Here is a 27,589-nt window from a genome sequence, read left to right as displayed (position 1 = left end):
AGAAACGTGCTTCGATAAGCCCGAACGGTTGATATCCGCGTTTCTTACTAAAAATCCGAAGAAAAAAGTCATCCCCCGTCCCTTTGGGGGCAGCAGAATCTCGCAGGTCAGGCGCATGCAAATTTGAAAACAATCCAGCTCAGATGTCAGAACAATACGTGGAAATGTTCTCGGAGGGCAACTGTGAAGGAGAATGAATAGCTTGTCGGAACCCCGCGCCAAAGCCTCAGCGTTTTTTTTCTTCTACAGAGCCTATTGCCGATCGACTAGTTTTGACAAAGGCAAAAGACAAGACCCATACCAGCCAGGGAGGCTTGCCAGGATTTTTGCGTTACATTTCAGACAAGTACACAAAAACCGTACCCTTCAACACGCCAGCTAGACGTAAGGCGTGCGATCAAGCACTACAGGTGATGCTGCTGCGGGTCACACAGATCGATATGCCGACATGGGTGTGGTGATCGCGCGCGCCCAGCCGACAGGCCTGCCGGCGACTGCACGCCTCCCAGCGACTGATGGGTGTCGATTGCACGCCTCCCAGTGACTAATGAGTGTTGACTGCACGCCTCCCAGCGACTGATGAGTACCGACTGCAAGCCTCCCAGCGACTGATGAGTGTCGATTGCACGCCTCCCGGTGACTGATGAGTGGCGACTGCACGCCCCCCAGCGACTGATGAGTGTTGACTGCACGCATCCCAGTGACTGATGAGTGTCGACTGCACGCCCCCCAGCGACTGATGAGTGTTGACTGCACGCCTCCCGGTGACTGATGAGTGTCGACTGCACGCCTCCCAGCGACTGATGAGTGTCGACTGCACGCCTCCCAGTGACTGATGAGTGTCGACTGCACGCCTCCCAGCGACTGATGAGTGTCGACTGCACGCCCCCCAGCGACTGATGAGTTGACTGCACGCATCCCAGTGACTGATGAGTGTCGACTGCACGCCTCCAGCGACTGATGAGTGTGACTGCACGCCCCCAGCGACTGATGAGTGTCGACTGCACGCCTCCCTGTGACTGATGAGTGTCGACTGCACGCCCCCCAGCGACTGATGAGTGTTGACTGCACGCATCCCAGTGACTGATGAGGTCGACCTGCACGCCTCCCAGCGACTGATGAGTGTCGACTGCACGCATCCCAGTGACTGATGAGTGGCGACTGCACGCCCCCCAGCGACTGATGAGTGTTGACTGCACGCATCCCAGTGACTGATGAGTGTCGACTGCACGCCTCCCAGCGACTGATGAGTGTCGACTGCACGCATCCCAGTGACTGATGAGTGGCGACTGCACGCCCCCCAGCGACTGATGAGTGTCGACTGCATGCATCCCAGTGACTGATGAGTGGCGACTGCACGCCTCCCAGCGACTGATGAGTGTCGACTGCACGCCTCCCAGCGACTGATGAGTATAGCAGTCACGCTGACGGCATGCGTACAGCAGTCCGAACACAGCAGCAACAGGACGCGACACAGCACTTTGTACCTTTGTTGACACAGTGGGTGCTGTGGCGCAGCAAGTCTAATCGCTCTCACAGACGCGCGTATCTTACGGATATGTTAGCTCATCTGATGAATTCGTTGGGGCCGAAGTGACATGACCTTGTACTGGGATGGGGTTGTTGTCATTGGGACTTTTCGACGCACTCAGCTGCTGGCATGATGTGGCATTTCGCGGTTTATAATACGCATGCGCATAAAGAAACCAAACCCATGCGTCGGGTCTCCTCTCAGCCAGACGTGCGAGTAGGCATGCAAAGAATACGACAGCATCTGAAAAGCGGGGAAATCCCGCTCATATTTCCAGAATGAAATCGTCGCTGATGACGATGGCGCAGCCGGGCTGCTCCGAAACAACTGATGCTTATCTTGGGACATGGGATCCTGACAAACCGCTTCCACGGCATCACATGTCTTCTTTGGCACACCCCGAGAGGACACAGGGAGACCGACAATGGCCAACAGTGGCCAACAGTGAGTTAGGGCGGAGATCCTTTCGGGCAGAAGGTACGTTTGTGAGGACAACTTGTATATTAACTGCGCAATGGGGTTAAATTACACCGTCATAGTTTCCAAGTTTGTTTACACCTCCTGCTTGACGACCACGCTGCAGAAACATCACAACTGGCCCATCATTTCCGCAATGCTACTTCACCAGAGTAGGCCCTGGTATGGTCTGGTTTGGAGCGGAGTCGTTGCAGCCAGTAACGGCTACAAGTGCACGCCACGCCCGGTCTCCGCCCACGCTTTTCACGACGCAACCACAGTGTCGCCTTCGTGCAAGTGAAGCTTGCGAACAATTTCAAAGTTCTTAGGCCTGACGGGTCGGGAGCTGTGCCTGCAGATCTCGAAGATACCGCATGCGACGCATTCAAATGCGGCGCACCGCTTCGGGCTTGCCGCCGACGGACCCTACAGTGCCGACCGCTATAGACTACCGGCGAGACTACCGTGTACCCGCTGCGCTGTCATCATCAGGCCGGGGCGGCGAGAGGATGGCGCGAGGGGGTGCACCGTACTGGCTCGGGAGCCGACACTGTGACAGCTCACAGTAGCTGAATGACAGCCAACAGCACCAGATGTCACCCTAGATTTCTGCGCAGGATCCAACGCTCCTGGGCTCTCCGCCTGACACTCCCGCCGGTATAAACATGAGAGGGTCTGGCGCGATAACACTCTCCAGAACATCGACCTAGCGATATCCAAGCAGTGAAGCAATCTTGCTGACCAATCGTCGATATAATTGAAGCGTTGGCGCGGTTTCTTCGCGCTATTCTAGCAGGCTGCGGTCCTCACTGTCGTGCGCCCTGACAACCTTCGGCTCGTCCGAACTTGTCCATGGACACGCTCGGGTCTCAGTTTGGGGTCCGCCACCGATGCTTAACCTATGTTCTCTTAACCCGGCACTCACTGGTATATTTCGGCAACCGTGACTAGCTGGGCTTGTCCATCCCTCTTGGACCATCATAAATCACCAGGCGGGAGAAACGGCAAGGATGATCGGTGTCCTTTGTCACTTGGCCACATTTATTGTCAGCTTTTGCAAATGAGGCAGAGATAAGGCGTGACACCGAAGTTGGGTGACTGGTCGGGAGGGGGAACACTCCACCCAATGACCCGATTGACTTGGGCTGGGTGTCTCCCCCGGATTCACCGCACAGGTGGAATTGCAAAAAGTGGCAAAGGGAGTAATTCACAACTTTGGGGAAAGATTGTAGTTTCCAGCTACGGATGTGGGAACGCAGCAACAGTGTGTGTTCGTATGGTAGAATGGAGACAATTGCGAAACGATAGCGACCGATACGATTTCAATCTTTTTTTAACTGAAGCCAAGCATTGTGCGAATATGCAAAACAGCAAATGTCTTCATCCCAGGCCCTACACGCGACCCAGGACCCCTCCCCGAACGCATCGTCCCTGCCCCAGCTGTCCGGACCATGCACGCCGCTGCGCCACAGCGAACTAACAAGCCTGTCTTCGTCCTTGATGACCGGGGCGTCACGATGTCATGTCTGGGTAGGTATGGATCAGCTGGCCGGCGTGGTCCGCGGCGCGCAGAACACAAGGTCCGATCAGCTTTCACAGCACCGACAAGCGCCAGTGTGTCGTAATACACTGCATATTGTCGCTGTTCAGCTTGGAGCTTGCCCCCCGGACCCGCTTCATCCAGCTTCACAACACGGCATCGACGCATTCAACAACATTTCACTGATACCACATCAGATATCATTTACCAATATCCAGAAGAGCGATCGGTGACATCAGACTACGGATCGCCCCCGCTCTCCGGGATTGTCCTACAGGCCACTGGCTCATCAGGTCGCAAAAAAGACCGAAAACAGGGGACAGACGCAGACGCCGCCCCTTCTGCTGATGCAGACGAGCGGATACCCGGAACGCGGGCGGATTTATGTTCGCTTCCCTGGTTTGTTTATAGTTAAGGGGGACTATAAACCAGGCACATTAACTCAGCTAGCAGAGACGGCACCACCACTTTCTGATAGTAGGGACGAACCATAAAACCATCACGACACTTGGATAAAAAGAAATGAACAAGAAATAATGCATTTAATAATCAGTGATCCCATAAATGACAACTGTTACGCAAGTTGCTCATGCCTCTTGAGTTGCATATCCACAAGGCATGGGGCGCGGGAACCGAAGATGAGTTAGGGGTTGAAACTTACAGCTTCTGAATATTTAGCACTGGTCTTTTTGGTATTAATCCCTAATTCTATGCGTTTGGACTGGCAAAAGCGACTGCGGCATGAGCTGGATCCATTTGGTCCAGAGGAAGGCAGGCGTGCAGCATTCTGCTGCTGGATTGACCCTCCTCTGCGTCATCATTTCACACGCGCCCGGGTGGCCGCCTGGATACCCCTCGCTCGGGTGGGGTGTCAGTTGACCCCCTGTGAGATCTCAAAAACTAAGACAGCTAGATATACCAAATTGTTAATTTGGTATATCTAGCGATAAAAAATTGGGTGTGTTAACCGGTACGTGAACTCACTCGGGTCAAAGATTCAGATTCCTAGGTCATGACCTTTGGGTCAAAAGAGGTCAGGTTCCAGGTTGGTCTCCAAAGTGCCCCCAGAACCTATATAGCGGTTTCTAAGCAAAAGTTCACCTTCTCGTTCAAGGTATGTGACCTTTTTTGACCTTTTTAAGGTCAAGGTGACCAAAATCATACAAGATTGCTTTGAGTTTTGCATTTGACTAAGCGGCAAAGATTGCGCTAGGCAGTATGTTCCTAAAACAAAATGTTGAACTGGGTCATTTTAGGTCAATGACCTGTTCTGACCTCTAAGAAGTCCATGGAAGATGTATAATGCGGTTCCTGCAATCCATATACTCGAAATGAGCACCAGAATCGATCCCATACAGCATGCCATAGAGTGACAAAAAATGTTGGTTTTGACCTTGTGTGACCTTCATACCTGAACTCAGGTCAATCTAATTTGCTCGCTCAACTGTTTGTTGCCTGAGAAAGCATCTCAGAGATGTATGGCTTCGTTTAACACCCCGTTGTTGGATCAGATTGAAGGATTCCCTAGAAATTGCCTCCGCTAAAACCATGGTCTGACTTTGACCTGACATAGGCCAGTGACCTTACAAAAAAACTGAATTTTTGACGCCAAACGATCCGCGTTTCCATTGTCTACAGCTGTGCGAAATTTGGCGCGGCTACGCCGTGCCGTTCGGAAACCATTCTGGAAAAACCTTTGAGGGTCAATTTGAAACCCCCCACCCGAGCGCGTGTTAAGCAAGACAAGTTTTCAGCCCCTGCCGCACGCGGAAACTGCATTCAGCTGAGGCTGAAATGTCGGACAGGGTAATGAGAGACCATCAAGTTTGGCAACTTCAGGGATGGGTTCACAGGCACTGTGTCTCACATTGCTGAGAACGGACAAGGGGAAAGGTGCGAATTCAGCCACCAGGGGGCCATAGTTGCTCATTGGCAAATGGGGAAAGGCGGTTCCCCTTTTGCCCCTCTGGTAGCGCACTCCTAGGCGTGTCCCTAGGGTTGGTGTACGCAGATCCCGTGCGACCATAAACAAGCATGTTACGAGCCTGCAAAGAATGATAACATAAGTGATATGTTACAACGCGATGGACTGAAAGGAAAGCGCATTTTGAGTGTGCTTTCATATGAAGTACGCGTTGAAAACTCGTGCCCGCCTGGTGGGGGCATTTGTAACCCCTTAAAGATTTTCCAGTGCGCAGTGAAAATGAAACGACGCAATGCCCGTGAAATCTGCAGCCCCATTTTCTCGGGCCCGTGGTCAAAATCTTCCTCACCGGGGATAGATGTAAAAATGCCACGAAAGGTATGCAGCGCATCATGGATGCGTCTGATTGGTAATGATGCAAAAAATACGGTCCCAGACAAGTCTGGGTGAAAAACATATTTTCTCTGCAAGAAGTTTGCTGTTGAAGGGCGCTGTCTCCCCATGTCCGATGATAGAGGGGGACGCGTCCCTGCTCCCCCTCCCCAATTCCGCGGTGGCGCCGCTCCTATCCGCTAGCTTCGCAGTTTACAGTTTGCCGGGGAGGTTTCGCAACATATCAGACAGTTGCCGGCCTCTCATATCTAACGTTGCAGATGCAAGCTCGGCGTGTGGTTTGCACTCGGAATAGGCTCCTCCCCCCCCCCCCTCCCCATCTTCCTTTCTTCCCCACAGTGCACGTGCAGATGGGCTGACACCGTAATTCACGAATCTTTCACATTTCATTTGCTTCTGTACTCTCGGTACTCCGCAAGGTATGCCATAAGCCTGCGCCATCTGCCTGTGCAGCAGCTGGCGTCAGCGACAGTAGTATAGCTTCAATAGTTTGCCTCACAAATTAACGATTTGCCCCGCCTCCGCCCTTGGACACTAGGGTGTTACCCCACGGTGATCAGCTGACCTCACCGCAGACCTGTGCTGGAGTCGAGCTGAATCATGCCTCGGCTCCTGAGCTAATCGAGTCGTGAGCTGAGTTGGCTCGTTAGGAAAAATGCCGCTTTGAGTCATGGGCCGAATCACATTCTTCGCAAATTGCAAGAGCTGAATCACGAGTCGATCATTTCTGACAATGTCATGCCAGTGAGTCCATGCGACTCAAAATAAAATGCTAACAGTAAGGAAACACGGCACCCCCCAGGCAAATCAACGAACTATTTCAGATTGTTTAAATGAACAGCATGCAGTATCAGCCACACAGCCTTTTGAAAAATCAGCACAAAGTCTGTAATTGCATTTTCTAAGCAGCAAACACAAAACTTGTTGATAATTAGGTACAGTGCGCCAAATCTCAGCCAAACTAGATGATATTACATGATGCGGACATCCTATATATTATGCTAATATTAGTGAGATTGTCTGCTACATGAAAAATTAAAGGCTGATCATATTTTCTATTGTCAATTATCGCAATAACGAGCCAATCCATACCTGACTCCTCATTCACTACCACTTGAATTGCAAAAGACGCAGCACAGAACCCTGTTTTGATTCTTAACTAATCATAGAGTGAACCGATGACATAACCTGAGACCATCTGGTGGAAACGACAGTCGATGCCTCCGTTAGCCTATCTCTAGTTCAGCTGTTCTATTCAGTTCATTTCAGTTCAGTTCCTTGCTGGCCGAAAGATGGGAGTCGAGTGAAACAGATCTTTGCTGGGCTTGTCTGTGAGAAATGCGATCGTAATTCGTGATGCTTACTACATAAATAATGTAAGTGCATAATATGCCTGCGAATTGTGACTAGCTAATCCTTTTTTTCGAGGGCCGCAATCCGATGTTGAATCGTTGGGAAGCCATCGCCAACGGTATGGCTAATACTGGCTGGTGGGAACGTGACTACCTACGTGCGAGTGCACTTGGCTGCCACTTGGTTGCTGCAGACTGCTAGCAGTCAGCTTTAATGCGGTCTAGTCCACATTGCATGCTAATCAGGGCAATAGAGCACCATAACCAATGGGTCTGGGTCGTAGGTGCCAGGTAGAATATGCTACCCTGTGGCGGACACTTGAGGGAGCTCGTCTGTAACAGGTCGAAGGAAAGGTATTGTTTGCTGCACTGTATTTATCAGGCTCGAACTATAAACGTGTGACTAGCCTTTACGTTCCTTGTTCCATATAAATATATAAATAAATAAATAAATAATATATATATATATATATATATATATATATATATATCCTACCGGGAACTGAACAGGATCTTTGATTTTGCAACCTGCGTGAGTCATAAGTCAAATGGTTCAGTGCAAGCAATTGGTCTGAACCGAATGGAATCAAGCAAATTGGAACGGCTATGAGTTATGAGCTGCGTCGGACCCCGAAATCTGTGATACAGCCCTGAGCCGACTAAAAAAAAATCGCAGTCGAATACAAGACTGCCTCACCGGCGTCAAATTCTTGCCAACGACTTGCAATATGTCTCAACACCTGTGCAGGATTACACAGGCAAGCTGCAGGGTGTTTCGCCCTGTGCTGACATTCTATACCCCGGGGGCCTAGCAATCGCTATTATCAACGATCATACAAGTTTGCCCCACATCTACCCGGGGCTTGTGGCTGAATCATTCGACGTTGAGTCGGAGTCAAGTAGGTGACATCTGTCATTCGCATCAAGCCTACTGCTCGCCACCTAGCGGCCGATGAGAAACTAATGAACGGAATTCCGTGGTTCAGCGAACACTTGGGACTTGCAAAGGCAACGGACACTTGTGTAGCATTAAGGGATATTGAGAGTGGCGCACTCCTCACGTGACTTTTACCAAAACTTTTATTCTGAAAAATGAAAGTGTGTCGACAAGCAATATCAAGGCATGCAAACACTGAAGTGCACCGCACGCACTACAGCATATTTTTTACCACGGTAGAAGTTTCCCATATCATACAAAAGTGTCCTAAAAGACTTTATTCCTTTTTAGCTGCTTCATTCCTTTTGAGACAAATGTATTTTCCCAGTGACGTATGAGCTCTCCGTAAGCGTGCGCGTCCCTTGTGTTCAGTACAACGGTCATTAATACCACGCTTCGCTTCTCCGACATACATGTTCCCGGCCAAAAGATGCCATATAGTTTTTACGCTACGCTCTTCCTGTATCATTTTAATATCTTTTGATTGTGGTGTCTGTACAAAGTGGAAAAACTGTCTGCACTCACGGGTCCAGTTTTTCAAGTGCAATATTGTATAGAATCTTTTAGTAAAATGTAATGCCGTTTTAATATCATAGTGTTAACACGACGTTTTACATGCCAGAGAAATAAATTCACGCAAATACAGTTCGGGAGACGCCAGGTGGAGAAAATTAAACAGGACACAATGCAATTCTACCAGAGATGATTTGAGCCAGACCTCAAACAGAAAAAGGCGCATATTTATCTTAAGCTTTGCATGAGCTATTCAGTGCCGTTACTATCTTTCTTCCATTCCTTTCCGGCCCGAGGACGCCAGAAGGCCAGTATGTACACGCACATCTCCCGTCACGGCGAAGTTGACGCACACCGCTGTCAGTATGACGAACGTCAACGCCATCAGCGTTGGCACCTGGATTATATTCAAATAACACCATACCATGCTACTATCTTCATGACACGGCATACCACATTTCAATGAGACATATTCGTTAAGGTGCACATGAATGATCGGCGGCAAAATTGCATGCTCACGATATCCAGCTCTGCATTATGTTCCCAATGTCCCGTGACACCAGCTTCCCTTGGCGTCTGTTTCTGACATGACACATTTGACATTCTGCCGCCAGGTGACGCTGCAGGCAAACTGCGCATCCCTCGCGTAAACTGCGCGATAAAGAATAGGCCGCTCCAAGCGTGAACAACGGCTACTGTTTTCAAGACGGAACTGCTGCAGCTCGGTGCTGGCCCGGCGGCACGCTGGCTCACGGCGGGAGCCACCAGAGACGTGGTGCCCTCCAAATGTGGTCACGTTCCGCACTACAAGAAAAAACTACGGGAAGGCGACCAACAGCTGCACAGCCAGCCCTCACTACAGAACAGCGAGCGAGCTACGCGCGGAGACGTGCAGGCCAGTAACTGGACCCCCGAGCTGATGGAGTATCGTGGCGCCTGTCCGAAGAGCAGCACCGACAACCCACGTGCACAGGTTCCAGTCGCACTTCTGACAGCCCATGAATTGGAGATGCGGGAGCACGCGATACGCCAAACACAACAGGCAAGAAAGTCCAGCCGTACAGCGCCCGTCACAAAAAAGCGTCTATGCTCATATGGGGAAGCGTTATTGAGCCCTCCGAGCGTTCCACCATACAGAATGGCGTCCGCGAACCAAAGCACAGCGCTCCACGAGACGGGAGTATATCCAATCACATACCCACACGGGCCAGGATAGGCATGCCTCGACCACATATGCATTTACTCCCGTTCCCATAATTGATCGTGCAGATACACAGAGAACACCGTGGCCATCCTCGCCAGTGGCGTCTGTCATCTTCCACTGTTCCAACAATGGCGGATGGCGTTGCTATAGCGTCATACATACATGCCTGAATGACTGACATCTTCTGCACTAGTCTGCATATCTTCGCGGACCTATCGCAGACCTAGGCACCCCTCGTCACTTCGTCCTCTACTGCAAGAGAAAAATCTCACTGTCACTCGTTCGTCTACTGAACCACAGCACTCCCGAAAAAGGCTAGTCCAAGAACTGACTCACGTCCGCCGTTCTCGGCCCCAGGCCATACTGAGCGCCACCGGAGCCGGCGACCAGGGACGCATCAAGCAGCTACGCGTCCAAAATCCGCCCACTGGCACGGTCCAACACGGAGTTACCCAATCACGGCGGATCGCTCCTACGCAAGCGCGCGCACTCCGTCCGCTAAGGAGCGCGCCCAGGCTCGCCGTGCGGCGTCCGTGCGGTCTCATCATCCCCTCCAAGTCCCGCGGCAAAGTACAACACGAGGCAAGGACGACACAAGAGTGTGAAATAAATAATCGCATCAAGCGGGTATGTGAGCAAAATCCTGTATCTTCTCCCTCTAACCCGCTCTGTCGTGCGGTAACACAAAAAAAATAAGCTTGTCTGATAAGGGAAACATGTGCAGCAGCATAACAAAGCTCACAGAAAACACCCGCTACTCGATAACACAGTGTGCGAACGTCTCTGCCAGACAACGAACGCCATCAGAGCGCAGCAGCGCGGGAACTGCCAACGCACAGCTACGCCGGCCGCCGCTTTCACCCGGACTGATAATCCGCCAGCCACCGGCCGAGACTATTCTCCCTGCCCACGACCTGAGGGCGGCATTGGTGACCGCCGGACAGCTTTCAGACGAACTGCGCCACTGGGGGTCCTACGGCCAGGGTGATGATTCAGACAGCGTGTCCTCAACATCCGGCTACCAGACGACACATGGGTCGTTTTGCCTCGGCGGCTTGCGTAGGCGGCTGGGCTGCTCCGGTGCGCAGGGAATCGCCAGGCAGGCCAGATGCCGATTCAGAGGTCTACACAAGCCCGCTGAATGCAGATGCAGCACCTGGTGCAAATGCGATCCGTGCAGGTAAGCCGAGCGCGAGTGTTGTCTGTGCAGCGGGACAGAATCCAGCCGCAGCCCGCGCGAGAGGGCCGGCTGCAGATGCTGGATCTGCTTCGGTGAGCCCATACATTGGGCGAAATCCTCGCAGCATAAGCGATGGCGGTCTCCCCTGACAAAGTTGCGAATGAAAGACTCGCTTTTTCTCCCCTCCTCCGATTTCACCAGGCATGTGACAGCGTTATTGTTTTTCCGTGTCACGATGAACGGGCTCTTGCAACGCCACTGGAACTTGTTCACCAGCAGGTTCCGAGGGTGATGTATCTTCTTCTTGGTGAGCTCTTCAACGCGGTTGGGGTCGAGCTCGGGATGGCCTGGTCTCCAGCAACGTCTCCGAAGACACGGTTGGCCCGCCGACGTATCTTTGCTCGTGGCGCAGAAGGAATTGGGGTGGAGACTGCTGCAGCTCGGAGTGTTGAGTGGTGTTGTGCCTGACCATAGCGTGGGCCACCTGGAGGTTCCAGCCGCCGACAGAGTCGACGAGAAGCCGCAGAGCTTGGCCCGGGGAGCGATCGCAGCGTTCCACTGCTCCGTCGCCTTCAGGCCCGAGAGGAGCCAAGCATACGTGGAAGATTTCCCAGTTCTCTGGTATCGTTCCGTACTTGGTCCACGGAACTCCTACCCGTAGTCAGTCAGTACGCGCTTCAGCTTCTGCAAAAGACCTACCAGGACGCAGTGCTCAAACGCAGTCACGACAGTCGACGGTCACCTCCGGTGCATTAGGACAGTCATGAATCGCTTAGAGCCGTGATCGACGGCTGCCAGGCGACCGATGAATCCTCTGCTGGTGCGCAGGAACAGGACGACGTCGGAAGCCGCCGGTTTGAGCGACTCACGACTCTGAATATTGTACGTAGAAGGCACTTTATCCATGCTGACATCTTGAAGAGCTAACACCGATTACAGGAGGATGCGACATCAGCAACCACCTTGGTAAGCTCGGGACGAAACACCTGGTTAACGGGGAGGTCGCACAGCTTATCCCGCCCGATGTGTGTCGTTTTCAGGTGGGCGACAAGAGCAAAATCGCTGAGCCATTCTCAGATGATGAGAGGTAGGGGCTATGTACAGGGTGGTCCTATACTAATGCTCACTCTCTGATTCTCATTCACTTGACGTGCTCGCGGTAACCACTCAAGTTAGACGGAAGCTTCTTTGGAAAATGAATAAAACAAGCTCCCTTTTGCTGTCACTGCAGCTGCTCCATGAAAACTGGCGTCTGATGCCGCAGCAAGGCTATGCAACTGAGCCGGAGCCAGTCTCAAGGTCTTGCACGGACTGACACGGGATGGCTGCATAGAAATGAGCTTCAGGAACATTGCAGAGCACATGAAAGATATATCGCCCGGCGCGATCCGTCCTTTTGCCGAATAGAGACGGATCTGCCTCCGATCTTCAAGCACGGTCCGTACCGCTTCATTGTGTCTGTGTCAATGATAAACCATAAAACCAAAACAAAACCATCTAGTGGTGATCCGGGACGAAGCAGCCGATAAGCTCAACATCAACGTCACGCATGTCGACGTGAACCGTGACTTTAGCAAGCGGATGCGTCACACGCCGTCCCACTGCGTGTCCAACAGCTTCATTAGAGGGTTCCAGATCACGGCTGTGGACGAGATCACTGCCGATTAGACACCGATTAGCTCCATTGGCAAGGATAGATCTTGCTGAGTGCTAGCCAATTTTGACGCTGGGACGAAGAATGGGATCAGCTGTTACCACTGACGTAAATACCACAGTAGAGCACAGGAGGTCAGCCGTCAGCAGAAGCAGATCAACTTCAGCTGCACCGGGGTTGCTGACGCCCTCAGCTGCTTCAGACACAGGGCTATTGATCATCGCAGGGATAGGAGTTCCCATGTTGAGGTGACGGTCCTGGGACTGGTTCTGCAGCTACGTCAAGCAATCCCTTTACTGTTGCTTCTTGACTCTTCTCACGACTTCTTTTTCGGTCTGCTTTCTGTCCTGATGAGCTTGTTTGCCTTGTCATCCGTTCACCTGCAGTGCGAGATCAGTATTCCTCTTGACGACGCTTGCAGTTGCGGAATCGATGTTTGGGTGTCAGACCGTCTCGGCCGGCCGTCCTCCTTGGCAAACCAGCGGACCGCCGGGAGCTTCACGCGTGCATACAATGCTTTTGTTCCAACGCCAGAGACGAAATCGATAGAGTTCATCGTTTAGAATGGTTTTCAATCGTGGTAACGCGCGGTTGAGGCTTTCTGCGCGGGAGCTTTGGCAGTGTTTGGACCAGTGACCTGGATCACTCAATGCTAGCGTGTGGCCATCGCCAGCTGGATCATCTTCAGATCCCAGACGTAAGACAGACGTCAGCGACGTAGGCGGACAGGCGTCCACGACGAAGCAGAAAAATAAATATGTGTCCGAGAGCCTATTGCAAAGATTGGTGACCCCAGGAACAATGCAAGGGTTTATTTTGGCCAGAAATAACCGATATCGAACAAGAGATACGATACCAAAGGCTGTAAGAGATAATATGGACATCAGGACACAAAAGCTCCCAAAAACATCATATATATATTGTTGTGCACGTGATTAGTTGCCCTCTGTCCTGCCAACGTGATTATCGTCCTGGTGCCATAGTAGTTTAGCTCGCCTGCGTTGTGAGCATGTACGCGTTTCGTATTGGGTTCGAATCTCAAGAGCGGCGGCCCTTCTTTTGCAAGGAGACCTCTTATTTTCGCGTCTGTTCTCGAAGATACGTGGTCACGTGACCCGGCCAATCACAGGGCGGGGAGAAGGTCACGCCTGGGGTCGGGGTCGGCGGTGGGTCAGTGGTGGTCCGGTAGGCGCCGGGGAAGGTAAGTCAGCTCTCGTTGACATTCACGACGTAGCTGGCTCCTTTCCCCCGCTCCCTTTGACTGCCACTCCTGTCCTTCTGCCCTCAGCTCTCGTTGACATTCACGACGTAGCTGGCTCCTTTCCCTCCGCTCCCTTCGACTGCCACTCCGGTCCTTCTACCCTCAGCTCTCGTTGATATTCACGACGTTGATATTCTCGTTGATTATATATATATATATATATATATATATATATATATACATATATATTCCCGTCGATATTCTCTTCCCCTCCCTTCCCTTCGATTCCGACTCCGGTTCTTCTATCCTCCGCTTTCGTTGATATTCACGTCAGCGTGTCCTTGTCAACATTGCTATTCACGATGTTGACACATCTTTAGTGGCCGTTGTTGTTACCGACGACTGCTACCTCCCCTGGGGATTAAAGCCGCCGTGCATTCTTACCGAACATGGTCTAGCGATGTGGGAATTCGGATGACTTCATGCCTTCATGCTCCTGTGATTGATATACCCTATTTTGGTTAAACGCCCTTGGTCTACCAGAGATTTAATGGAGCCCGCCTAACATAACAACATATATATATATATATATATATATATATATATATATATATATATATATATACATATATGTGGTTATAACATAATCCTCAGCTGCATCCTGGTTATTGCTGGTTTTCTCGGCCTACCATCAAGCTAGATCCTAGTTCTTGCTGGATCTTTTGGCGTAATATGAGGTTGCGTCATAGGTCTTGAAGAATCTTTACTGAATGGTGCTTGTTACCGAAAAACTCGCGACGCAGACGCGCAAAAGGTAATGCATAGCTTGTAAAAACATGACATGCCCTTAATTTACTTATTTCTGCTTGTCTTCCTCTATATTCTCGCAGTGGAAATTAAGTTACATGCATGTTTATGCAAGTTTAATTTTGATAGGGCAAGGGGGCACGTGCCCCGCATCCCCCTTCCCCGCGCCCCTGAATACTCTGCTGTTATTATGAACCTCTGTCTTTCCGTTTGGGGCCCATATCCGACTGTGGTATCACTTGTTTAAGTTCGAGTTCTTCGGATGTTTTGAACTCGCATCGTCTCAGTGCTGTCCGATCTGAGTCGGAATCGGAGCTAGCTGACCCTGTCGTAAACTGGTGACGTAGATGTCACGATGTCAAACAACACAATATTCGATGGGGTGATAGGATACCCGGAGGTCACTTCCACAGACTATCGATCAGTCCTTGCCACCGTGCACGCTGCTTCCAACTGAAGATCGAGTAATCAGGTGGGACGCTCTGGCGGTGCCCACGTCACTGCGACCGACCTTGCCACCTGAAATGACATCATTAATCACTTCGCCACGCGGCGTGGCCGTCAGCCCGCGTGAGTTTATTTAAAGACGCACGTAACAGCTCCACTGACCATTCAGGGTGACAGCTCATCACACAGGCCGTGTCGTAAAGGGAGGTCCACGTGACCACCACTGACCTCGGCCGGGGCATGAGAGCTGGAGGCCGTCCCGTGTCAAATTTGCATACCCGCTATGCGTCCGCGTGGTCGCACCCGAGCACACCCGCTACTCGTAACATACAGATCTCATCCGCCTAGCTCTAATGCTCCCATCTGCGTGAGCAATATGCAGCACTGCTTTCAGGATCTTCTAACGATTGTATTCATTCTGCTGTCCTTTGATTGCATTGCACGCATACAGAATGTCCGCACGAGGCACCACGCACCGCTTAGCACGCTGAGCGTATAGCCGTCCAAACATCGCTTGATACATGACTGGAACTGCCCAATGCCACGATGTACGCAGGGGATAACCATCTTACCAGTGAAGGTCTCAAGACACAGGATCTGGCCGAGGTCTGCGGTGGTCACGTGACCTGGCTCCACTCCACGGCCGCCGTAGAGCTGCCGCCTTAAAGGCCAGCGTAGCTGCTACGTAACAGGATTAAAGATAACAATAAAACTCACATAATACACATCTCCCCCACTCAATACTCGGCACTAACCACCCTACTTTACGTTGTCATATATCCAATTTCACAGCGCATACCAACCACTCAAGCTTGGTAAGGGCATGTCTCGCATCTGCACGATTTCGTGGAATTTTGGGATGCTTGAAACATGCGTATGTCTATGAGCATTTTATCTGGAAATGAACTTCAAGCAGACCGACACCGTGTCCTTCTTTTACATACTGCGCACAAAGACGCCGTGCACAAAGGTGAGCTCTTGATACCGTGAGGTCAGTGCTGTAGGCCGAGGGTCACAAGGGACCAGGCAGTAAAAACGAAACGTAACTGTAATAGTTTTTTATTTGTAGTGTTCACTATACAATGCGTATTTGTGCGCATAAATAACTTAATATATATATATATATATATATACATATATATATATAACCCGTCCAACATTACTATCCTACTATCCCTAATTCCTTCAACTACTAAAGAAATTCGTTCCCATCTGGCATGACAGCTGGCATCGTTTTCGCAATGCCTATATAATCTTCAACACTTCATGTCATTATGATTGACCACGTTACCCTTCGCACTCACGCAAAGAAACAAGTCACAAGAATGTATCTGGTAAATGGGAGATCTATCTAGTTTATGGGGGATCGTTTCACAGGGACATGTATATCATGAGCTGGAAAGTTGTTTCATGGTAAACATTGTTCTGTCAAATGTAGCAATGAAAAAACAATAAAATGCGTCTAAACTGCGTCTTGTGTACGTACTTGAGGGGAAAACAGCTAAAAGGCACGTAACGCTGTATGTTTTCCTTGAGGCACTCTTAATTATATTACAAGCGTAGGCTATTCTATCTCCTCGCATATAAGCTGAAAAGTCACATCAGTTACCTCAGCCCATCCCTTGAACCGTTTGGCAGATAATGTGCAACAAACGTCGATATCATGTTGGTATTCTTCCGCGGTGGTCTCCCTGTAATTTCACATCGGCGTGATGGGTTTGTGCGGTCGTTAGCGGGAAATTTACGGCAATTCAGGTTTCGACATACGAAGGGAATATTCATCACCGGCAGTCTTTTGTCAACTAGGCTATACCGCGAGTAAACAGAGACACAATGTTGTGGAAAGCCAAAGTGGGCTAGGAAAGTGGGGGACTTTTGAGTCTCATAGCCAGGCGGCATCAGATTCTGCCTCCATGGATAGCACTTCCCGGAGCACACCGATCTGCAACGCCGGTCAGGTTTCTCGCCGTTCGTTGGAGACGCAGCTGCTCGCCTTCGTCGTGAACGTGAGTTGCTGGTGTAATTGGGAAGGCAGTACGAGCCGTCCTGAAGGTGTCGTGTTCGGAGCACCGGGCGGTCACAGCCTACAGCGAGTGGCAGACACCGTCGGCGCCGGTTCAACAAGTGCGCTCAAATGCCACCAAAGACACTGCATTGAATCGTCAGCACCGGACTGCAGTGCGGTTATCTCCATTTGGCTGTTACGAAGAATTTCAGCTTTCCCACATTCGGAATAGTAGGGTGGCATGCTCAACATTCATTCCTTTTTCAATGGGCTTTTCGGTTAGCCTGGTTGCTATCTTGAAACCTCGTGCACTCCCGTCGTTGGTGACATGTTGACAAACGTCCGCACTATCGAACGTCTCCTGTCGCCTCATGTGTGTGAGGGAGGACATTCTTAAAACCCTGAGTGCGAATGACGACATGAAGCGTGGTAACAGGGCGCATATTTCAAACATGCTGAGGCAAAAATAAACTTGGAATGGCAGCGACGACGATGCGTTTGTACATTCGCAGGAGGCGGGTCGCTTCCAAGCCGGAAATTATTATTTGAATTTACTGTGCCCAGCTGTGCAAGGACTGTTTCTCAAAGAGAGCATTGCTGTCCATGTTGAGCGCTATTTTCAGGTGATTGTGATTTTTCAACAAAAGATCTTCATAGGTAGAGAAAAACTTGATGTACGCTGTGCCGGCTGCCAAGAATGGCAAAGAGTCTGTGAGGAAGGCGGCAATCTCGTTCCCTGTAACAGACGCAACCCCTTCAGACCGGGTGCAGCAGCCGAAAGCATTTACACTAGACCGTCAATGGGTCTAGTTGATCTCCAAGACCATGTTTGGGCCGTGAGCCGAGCATGACCGAAGCGCAAGATGAATATTTCGTGGAGCATCTCCTGGAGCTTGGTCGTCATGCCAAGGCCTGCGCCCGCTTCAGGCACGGCAGCTGTGCCTCGAATATGCGCAGAGAAAGTGCGTGTGTCGAAACTTTAACAAAAACGAGTTGCTCGGGTGGCCATGGCACGGCACAGGCACCCGAAGCTGAGTCAAGCTGAAGACCGGCCCCTAACCGCACCCTGCTGGCAGCTGCACGTCGAGCCGGCAGTAGCCCACCGCCTTCAGAACATAGCCAGACGAGTGAACGTAACAATGCCATTCTCAGATCTGTCTCCACTTCCCGCCATGCGTGTGTAGAAACAAGGCGACGTTCTAGCAAAAAAGGGGTGAATGGGATTCTGGCCACACCATTAACAACGATGCCGCAAGAAAAAAGGAAAGGTACAGGTAACGTGATGGCCAGAAAGTAATACAAAGCAGGAAGAGAATTGTTATTTAAAGAAAAATAGGGGAGGAAGATAAACCCTAGACCCTAGCGTGGAAGACAGCCCGAACAGATTGCGCAATGACAAGAGTAAACAAATGAAAGGCTGTAACGAGAATATGCACGGTCCCATGCCTCCAAAGCAATCGTTGAAGCTCAGCACACACATCCTGGTGCGGTACGATGAACCGATCGAGTCATGTAACGCTGGTAGAATAACTGAAGTGGAAAAACCAGAACATTTTCTTTCACAAGCGCAGCAGAAAACGCACAGAAACGGAATATTACCGGAATATTCTTATACGTTTGTCATTCAGGCGGACCAAGCTGTGACGGTTCGTCCAAAGCCGGTGACCGTTGCGGGCACAAAGCGGCAGTGCGATGCCTTTCATTGAAGGATACTTATCTCAGTTCCGGTTCCGTTAAGTAGAGTAACGTGAGATGGTCAGGCTCCTGCGATTCGCATGAGGTGGCTGGCTGCACTGCGTGTGCCCGTGTAAGGCTCAGTAGAAAACAGCTGTCGTCAGACGAGGGCTGCGGTCGTAGCGACTGGCCAAAGCGGGCAGTGAGCACATGAAAGCGTCCCATAAAATTTTGTTTCATGAACAGAGCTGGAAATCTCACTCCACCACTGCTAGATCCCGATCGCTTTCTAGACCGTGGCCTTAACCTGTGCATGTTGTGTCATGCAAAGTTTTTAAAAAATAATATGTGCCCACGAGCATCGCCTCTAGTAGAACGAGACCGGGTAAAATCGGACACACGTCCGGAATATACTGACGCTGGCCAAACATACCCAGCGCATATTTCGTCTTCTTAAAAAATCGCTGTGGCTTATTGAAGGGCACCCACTGCTCTCAAGTGCGTAGCAGTAAAGCAGAAGAACCACTCTATGATACCAATAAAGAAAACAGCAAATGGAGCGACTGCCAAGAATACTACAGGGACGTTTAGTTACCCGTCAGATCTAACCCCAAATTCTCTCGCGATGACTTCCATTAACGATGTTTTATTCCAACACGGCCCACCTAAAACACATTTACACTTTTGGCTGCACGTAAAATGGGCACGAGTGTTTAAAATGCCCTCGGAATTGCTGCGGAATAGGGTATGCAAAGCATGCGGTGGTTGCGCAAACGTGGTGAAACCGGTCTACAAAACTGAACGACGAGGATATCTTTAAAACCTCCCATTCAGTGAGAGGGTTCACGCCGTCACCGTAAGCCCGTACGAAATGACAACTGCATTCCAGGCATGCAACCAGCACTATATTTTGTGTTCAAATCCTCACAAGACTCAGCACAGCCCAGCCCTGAAATGCTTACATCGGGCCAGGCTGCCCCTTCCGTCCAGCCCGCACACCCGCCACTGACCGCCTCATAGTGCGTGTAGTGCTCCTTGTAGGAATCCAGCATGTCCTGGTAGCTGCCGTGGCTGGAGAGCTCCGACTCCAGGTGCGTGTTGTTTGCCGCCATGATCGCCTGCGCAGTCAGCTCACCACACTACACAGCAGTACTCCGCCTCCCGCCGCTTGCCGAGCGCTCACTGCAGGTCGGGGAGGGACGCGAGCCGCCACCGCTGCCGGCACGGGCGACGGCAGGGTGGCGGCGGGGCGGGGGCCGTCCCACTAGCGGCGCTGACAGCACTGAGAGTGGACTGACAGCAGGGACTTGTCGGGACCGCCTGACAGTGGACTGGCAGGAGGGGCCTGACGGGACCGCGTGACAGTGGACTGGCAGCAGGGGCCTGTCGGGGTCGTAGCAGGGGCCTGTCGGGACCGTGTGACAGTGGACTGACAGCAGGGGCCTGTGGGGAACGCGGGAGAGACTGGCGAGGCGTGCAGCAGCGAGGGCCGATCCCGGCTGTGTTGTAAGAGCACAGCACAAAACATAAAGCCGCTGCAGAGCTCCATAAAGCATTGCACTATTTGAATCACGTTTAAGATCGCGCTGAATAGCCATACAAGTGGAAACAGTCCAAACATAGTCCTGATGTAGATGTTGAACAGGTAGACGCAGCATTTAATGCGCTGTATTCCTTGGGACTCCGATGAAAACCGGTTTTCATAGTATCTGAAGGTGTTCGTTAAGATATCAAGAAATTCTAGAAATGTGTTACGGAAAAGCCATGTCAGATGATGCACGGAATACTAAATATAAGGTAGCATGAACACATTTCAGAGGCTGATCGATGTCCCACTTGAATCAAAGTCCCCCAGTACATGAAAGGTCACTTACCATCAGCATGGGAACACCAAAACCATGCCCAGTTTAAGTCCGCATAGAACGAACGAGTCGGCGAACCAAACACGCTTTAGCTGACGCGGCTGTGTGGTACTGTTGAAAGGGGATATTCCATCTATGAAGATATTGGAGCAAACATCAGGTAGGATAAAATTAACACACTTGTATTCATTGGTATACTTAATGGTGGAAAAGCTTGCCATAGAAAGCAGACTTTATGCTTTTAGTAAATATGCCCTGAAAAACATTGCTTGATTGCATCATCGTACCTCGCATAACATTGATCAGGAGCCAGTTGACGACCGTCACGTCTGGAAATCCTGCTCACGGGTGCCAACTATGAACGACTCGACAATCACATTTGTATTGACCTTGATTGCTGCATGGCCGGTGGAATGGCAGAATTTGAATGACGAGATAATTGCATCAGTTCAACAGCTTCAGTATCACGCTTGAGACGGTACAGCTAAAGCGATTCGTGCCGAATGATGAAGACAAATTCGACGCGCATTCAAGGCGCTTCTCAACACTGTAGAATACAGCAATATCCGTCTCACGGCTCAGCTGGCCAGAGCGCCTGACACCCGACCCGCCAAACCGTGGCTGGGTGGGCTAGAATCGCTTTATGCGGTCGCTATTCGCTCTTGACTAGGATGGCCTGCCGCTGGTGTCATCGGCTGTGCTTCGTCATAAACGTCATTTGTCAATCAAATCGTCATTTAAATAGCGCCACCCATCTACCGTGCGACGTTCAAGGCCAAAAAGAAAAAAACCATCGTCAAATCGTTCATGTCTGGCGTTTGTGAACAGGAATTCCAAATGTAACGGACTTTAACTCGCCTTCGATCAATGTTGTGCACGCAGTGCAAGATTCGAACATGAATCACTTTTTTGCGACGGAATACAAGAAGTTGGACACGGGTACTTGATGTTACGGAAATAAGACTTGTAATCGAATCGCTATAACTGAGCAAGTGAATACAAGCAAGCACCTTAAGCTCACGAATGAGTACGGAAGAATGCCGCGAGAAAGGGCTAAAACACGAGCAATAAAATAAAACGATACGTGGTTCAGCAAACGCCTACAGCACCATCACGCCCATCTCTCGGGATATTGAAGTACTTCAACTGAGTGACAAGTTCGCACGGCTCATTTGACAGCACCTTAGCGTCATATGTGACATATTGGCGAACATGTTTGCTGAACACATAAGCCATGTTGTTCAGAGCACTTTTTCCCACTTGAATGGATACCAATGATTAAAAGCGAGCTTATTTCATCATATATGATGTTGCACTTAAAAATCGTCAAACGTCGGAACAGCAACAGGGTCGTCACTGGAGGCAGCAGACATCAAGGCGATCAAACGCAAGCCGACGGCACCAGCGCCCGGTGCCCGTCGTGGGGAGCGGCCCGGCCCCACTCCCCTCCGTCCCCAACGCTGAGTGCGCGCCTGCCATCCGACTTTCACGTCTTGTCGGGTACCCGCGCGGCGAGGCGAGCGGAGGCACGCCCAGGCGGGTCATGGCAGGCAGGTGCGCAGCCAGGAGATGTCTGAAGGGAGGCCCCGCGCTGGACGAAACTGCAAGCAGGTTACGACATGAGCTCAGGCCGAAAAGGCATCAGTCGCGAAATCCTGCAGGTGACAGAAGCTCAGTTTCCGACCCAGAGCGTGGCGAGCCGGACCTAATCGCCAGTGCGGCAGGGCAGGCACAGCGGAGGTCAGTCGTAACCCGCGGTCCACAGCGGCCCTGGGCGGGGGCACCTGAACAGACAGACGTCCACTGTGGCTGATGAGGTATGTGTTGTGCAGCGGTCAGTGCGAGTCGGCACTGGCCAGTGCACAACAGATACTGAACAGGTGTATCGACGCCGAGCCTGATGCCACAGCTAGTCTGGGGGCCCAGGACACCCCCCATGATCACCACAACTGGTCTGAGCGGGTGAATACCACCCAGTGGTGCTCACGCCCCGCCTGACGATGGGCGCGGCCAGCTCATGCTTGAGCCGGGTCGTTGGGTTCCTCGCGGATCTGCCGCGCTGGTGGGGCCCCAGGCACATGGAGCGAGTGCGCCGCGACGAATAGGGGCATGGGCTGCGGAGGGCATTAGACCGCTGGGATAACGTCACTCTGAGGGACGACGCTGCTGCTGGCGCGGGGAGGGGTGGCGCGATAGGCCGGCTCCCGCGTACGGTGGGGAGGGGCGACGCGACGGTGTAGCTTCCGAGGATGGTGGGGAGGGGCGGCGCGGCGGTGCGGCTGCCGCGTACGGTGGGGAGGGGCGGCGCGGTGGGACGGCTCCTGTGTCGCGATGTCGTCACAGGAGGGAAGAACCACCGGGGATCTCAGCGAGGAGGCAGCCTCCGTAGTGGCAGCTGGCCACGTGCTGCAGCTGAGCTGCGACGAAGCTGCTCTGATCAGCGCGAAGCCGCTCGACAGCAGCCTTGCACCAGTGTTGGGCCGTGTGTACGGCGCAGGGTCAACGTTATCAATTCCTGTTTGCCAATGGCAGCTCTCGGCCCACTGCGGGCAGCATTATCACACCAGCGCGCCAGCAAAGTGAGATAGCTCAACTTGTCGGTCTCAGCGCCGCGCGGCCGGGCGCTAATGCGCGCCATGGCCTCGCGGCAGAATGCCGCCTATCACCGCTGGCGGGCTGACCATTGGCTGACCACCATACGTTGCCGCTGCCACGCGGTGCTTGGAGCGGTGGGGAGGCTTCTCGCACCATGCCGGCCGGCAACGCCTGCTGACGATCGGACGGCATCTGCCGTAGCTTGAAGGCGGGCAGGCCGGCGTCCTGCCATCTGTCTGGGATCGGCGCCGCGTGCAGGCCGCATGCACGCTTTGCCCTTACCAAGGCTTGCGCAGCGTGGTGAGTGAGCAGATGCTATCCAAGTGGCGACTGTGGACTCCTGGCTGCGTCTGGACGCCCAGAAAAATAAGCAGAGCGGTTCGGTGTCATATCTGAAACCTATTACCGACGACGCGTTCAGGCATCCTGCGAGATTTATGCGGCCGTGTCAGGTCCGAGATACCGTGCAAACCAAACGCCAGGTGGGATTGGCGCCAGTGAAACGCTCGTGAGGCAGTGGCTCAACCAAAAGTTTCGGCTTCCGATTGGCTCGGGCTCCTCGTCCCACTCACCTGGGATCTGCCTGGCTATGACGGCAGCGGCTGCAGTCGTCATCGGTGGCATGACGTCGTGAGCGACATGGGCGGCTGGGCCGTGACTTGAGGCGCATGGGGCTTGTGACGTATGCACATTCGACGCGTATGTCACAGTTGCCTTAACATGTTGGCGGTTTGTTCGGTCGTGAGACGTGTTTTCAGTATATTTTAAGTGTCACATACCTGGGTTTTTTATGGATGCATAGGCATTCGGCAGTAAACTTTTCTATGAAGAAAACATCGTAAACATTCGTAAGAGACGAAAAAATGCTCTAGTGTTGTACATCGTGTACTGGACGCAAAGACGAAAAAACATGCCATGGAGGGAGTTAGCATGGAATACACGCATTTTTTGATAGTGCTGTGTTTGGATTAACTGAATTGGTCTGGGTGCAAGATTTTGCATCGATCATTGCCATCTCGTGAAGGCGACATCCAGGAGCGAAAAGAGCTTCTGATTTACGAGATATGATCGGAGACAAAAACTAACACTTAAGCGAACCAATTGGTGACAAAACTGCGAAAATGCAAACAAATTTCAATAGATCAGAGCATATTGGAGCTTACTATCCCAGCTAAACGAAACTCAGAGTTTAGTATTGGTCTGTGCTTGTCAACGCTTACCGCGTGAGCATATGAAGAACACATGTCGACACGTTTACGTTTCGCCGTATCAGCAAATTGAGTCACAAAATGCTGCCAAACATAGTAGCTTTAATCAGGACAGTTTTAGCGGGTGTCAGAAATATACTACAAACCATACCTTATCAGTGCTGACGTCACAGACCAGCGGTGACACAGTGCTTTTCCAATGCCCCTCAGACCAATGCTTTTCACACATTTTTCATATCACTTCACATGCTAGACAGTACAAAATATTAAATAACTTCACTTATTACTAGTCGTAAGAGAATGCAGTGCAAGGCTGTGCGTTGTTGTTGGTTGTGTTCATGTCGTTAGAAGCTGCATGGCTAGAAAAACGAAGCTAATCGTCACATAGATTAGACAGTTGTATTTACCTTATTCCTCGGAAAAACCAGGAGAATAGAAATATAGTTAGGTTGATTTGTCGGCAACATGTCTTTCTCGAAACAATAGCAGAAGTGAATTCAAGTGAATTGAATTTACTTCTGCAATGGTTTCGAGAAACGCATGTTGCCGAAATATCAACCCAACTATATCCCTTTTCTCCTGTTTTTTTCTGAGGAATAATGCCAATACTTTTGTGATATCTATGTGACTACTGTTCCTCGCTAATGCACTGAACAACTTTCCTAATCGTCAGCTTTTTAATGTCATAACGTTGAAAAGCCCTGCCGATCTAGGAGGGTTGTTGTTATGGATACATGAGCTATAGTTCCAGAGGTAAATGGAGCACGTTGGAGCGACTCATGTCGAAGATTCATCCGGGGCTTTCTGCTGCTGAGAGTGACAGCGGCTTTGAGGTGAGATACTGATCATCATTGTGGCAGGCCTCTCACATTGCCTGTTGCAGCTCTGCATTAGCGTACTGATCGGTGGACAGGTGTGAGATAGAAAGCTTTTTATTTTCACCATATTGCACATAAAGCTCGATGAAGGTGGTAAAGGTGTTCAAAAATATAATTTGCATCTTTTGATACCAACATTGCAAGGGTTCTAATCTAAATGATTGGATCATGTTAGAAAGTGTGAGTTCTGCACCTGTATGGATTCTGCGAAGATAGTGAATGTCGCCTGCGCGTTCAGCTGATTTTGCGATGACGTCACATCTCTTTAGGTGATATTGTTGCCCGGCGCTTGTAAAACCATGTTGTCGGTAAATATAGGGCTACAGGGATGTAGTTTTGAAAAACGCGTAGGGTTGAGGGATGACGGGTGAGGGGAAAGAAAAAATGACTCAGCCTACCCCCAAAATGCGCTCAAAAAATTGTATCCACAGATTTGACGCGCTTTCTTTTGATAGTTGTAAGCAGAGGTGTAGTTTCTCAAAATTAAGTTTGGAGGCTAAACCCTAAAATTTGCGATCAATGAAAAATAACGATTAAAAAATGTTTATTAAAAATAGGAAACTACATCCATGGTATTCCCTACCCCATCTGAATAGAAAACTACACGGTTCCCAGTGGTTATGTATGCCTTATCTGATAATTTTATTACTCAACCCTCGACCATCATTCAGTGCTTGATCGCCAGCAAATGATACCTTACTGCAAAGTGATCTCCCGAAACAAAGGTGTTGCGGGATATTTTTTTGTTTGTTTTTTTCTATATTTTTTTGTTTTGTAGTTTATTGCATTTAGAGTGATATTGCAACGGTTTCTGAACGATTCGGCTACAGGTGACAATTTAGACGGTTCCAAATTTTGTCGATGACAGAAAAGACACTTTTCTCAACCCTCACCATATCAGCCCATTTCTACACCTCGATGACTTCAAATTAATTTAATCAAAATGCTACCATCCTTGTCCCGTCCGGCTCATCTATCCTAAAATCGGATCCACCCGTCAATCCGGTCAAACGATAGCTGGGTCGAAACATATAGTTTGTACGACATTACCGCCCTTACTTGATGTCTTTATCCAGCAAGGTGAAGAGAGGATGGTCTGTGTCTGCGTAGGCTGGAACGAGCCGGAAGAACCACCCACACGGGCCTAGGATTAGCTCCAGCTCTTGAACGTTCCCTGGGGTCGTACATCTTACACGGCATGAATCTGGTGTTGAAAGGGCGTGACGCTGTTTTCAGATAGCCCGAATCCATAGACGGCGAGCATGCCGCTCCCGGTCGTTAGCCCGACCACGGTGATGTCGTCCAGGTTGTGGACGCAGCCGGGATCTTCCACATCACGTCGTCAGACAGCCTCTGCAGCATTGCACCCACAGAGACGAGGCCAAATGCAACCCTGAAAAATTGGTATTGACCTTACCGAGTCATGAGCGTCGTCACGGGTCGAGATACAGGATCACGCTCAGTCTGGTGCCACGCGCTTCGCAGACCAATGATACTGTAAAATTTCCCCTACAGATGGCGTGGGAGTTCTCCAGCCGTTGTTAGCGGATGCACTTCAGCGACGGTCTGTGCTGAAAAATCGTATAAGATCGTTGGAGATCGCAGGTCCACGCGCGGACGGATATCCCTTTATGGGTCTGGCCGGATGGATCTTGGCCTTATGGATCTTGTTACGAGAAACGACCAGTGGGTCATTCTTTTCACTGGCGTTGACAGGCCCAATGAGGCCTTCTCGCAGGAGAATGTCAAGTTCAGAGGAAACTTCGTGTTAGACCGCGACTGGAAGCCGCCGGAGGCATGACGCACAGGAGCGGTGTCCGGCTTGAACATGATCCCGTGACTGCAGCCCTCAACGACAGAGGGCGCTCAGAGCTCGCCGGGGCGACCACCGCGCTCCGGCGGGGAGGCTGAGTCCCCGGACAGCCGGCGACCTCTCCGTCGCCGGGAGAGGAAAAACCTGCGGTGCCTTGAACTGCTTCGAACAATCCGGGTTTAACAAGTCCGGGTCAGTCACTTCCTCACCGTCATTCGTCTAAAGAATGCTGAACTCGGTTGTGGCATTGCGACCGTTGAATGTTACCAATGAACGGCATGGATCCTAGCACATGCAGCTCTTTCCGACCGAAGCCAGAGAGTCGCCGCATCCGTCAGCTGCAGCGGAGAGCGGGCGCCTCTCGGACAGGCAACGCGCCAGAGTCCCGCCGAGCGCCGAAACGGTGGCTTCGGTG

At 51.1% G+C, this 27,589-nt stretch overlaps 1 protein-coding gene across 2 annotated transcripts in view; it reads right to left on the bottom strand.

Moving 5' to 3' along the window:
* LOC119110477 (methyltransferase-like protein 27) overlaps positions 1-27,589 on the bottom strand; it is a 74,580-nt gene that overhangs the window by 16,789 nt on the left and 30,202 nt on the right. Inside the window, exon 1 of one of the 2 annotated variants that reach the window (XM_037234315.1) lies at positions 19,829-19,992. The exons of the other annotated variant lie outside the window; for it this stretch is intronic. Within the exon in view, the coding sequence (XP_037090210.1) occupies positions 19,829-19,930 (102 nt within the window). The 5' untranslated portion in view covers positions 19,931-19,992. Of the gene's footprint in view, positions 1-19,828; positions 19,993-27,589 lie in introns of those variants that run through there. 2 annotated transcript variants of the gene reach the window in all.

The sequence above is a fragment of the Pollicipes pollicipes genome, unplaced genomic scaffold, assembly GCF_011947565.3.
Source record: "Pollicipes pollicipes isolate AB1234 unplaced genomic scaffold, Ppol_2.1 Scaffold_7231;HRSCAF=8579_pilon_pilon_pilon, whole genome shotgun sequence".
Taxonomy (NCBI): Eukaryota; Metazoa; Arthropoda; class Thecostraca; order Pollicipedomorpha; family Pollicipedidae; genus Pollicipes; species Pollicipes pollicipes.
Note: the sequence above shows the minus strand (reverse complement) of the source record. Positions and strands in the feature narration are given on the sequence as shown.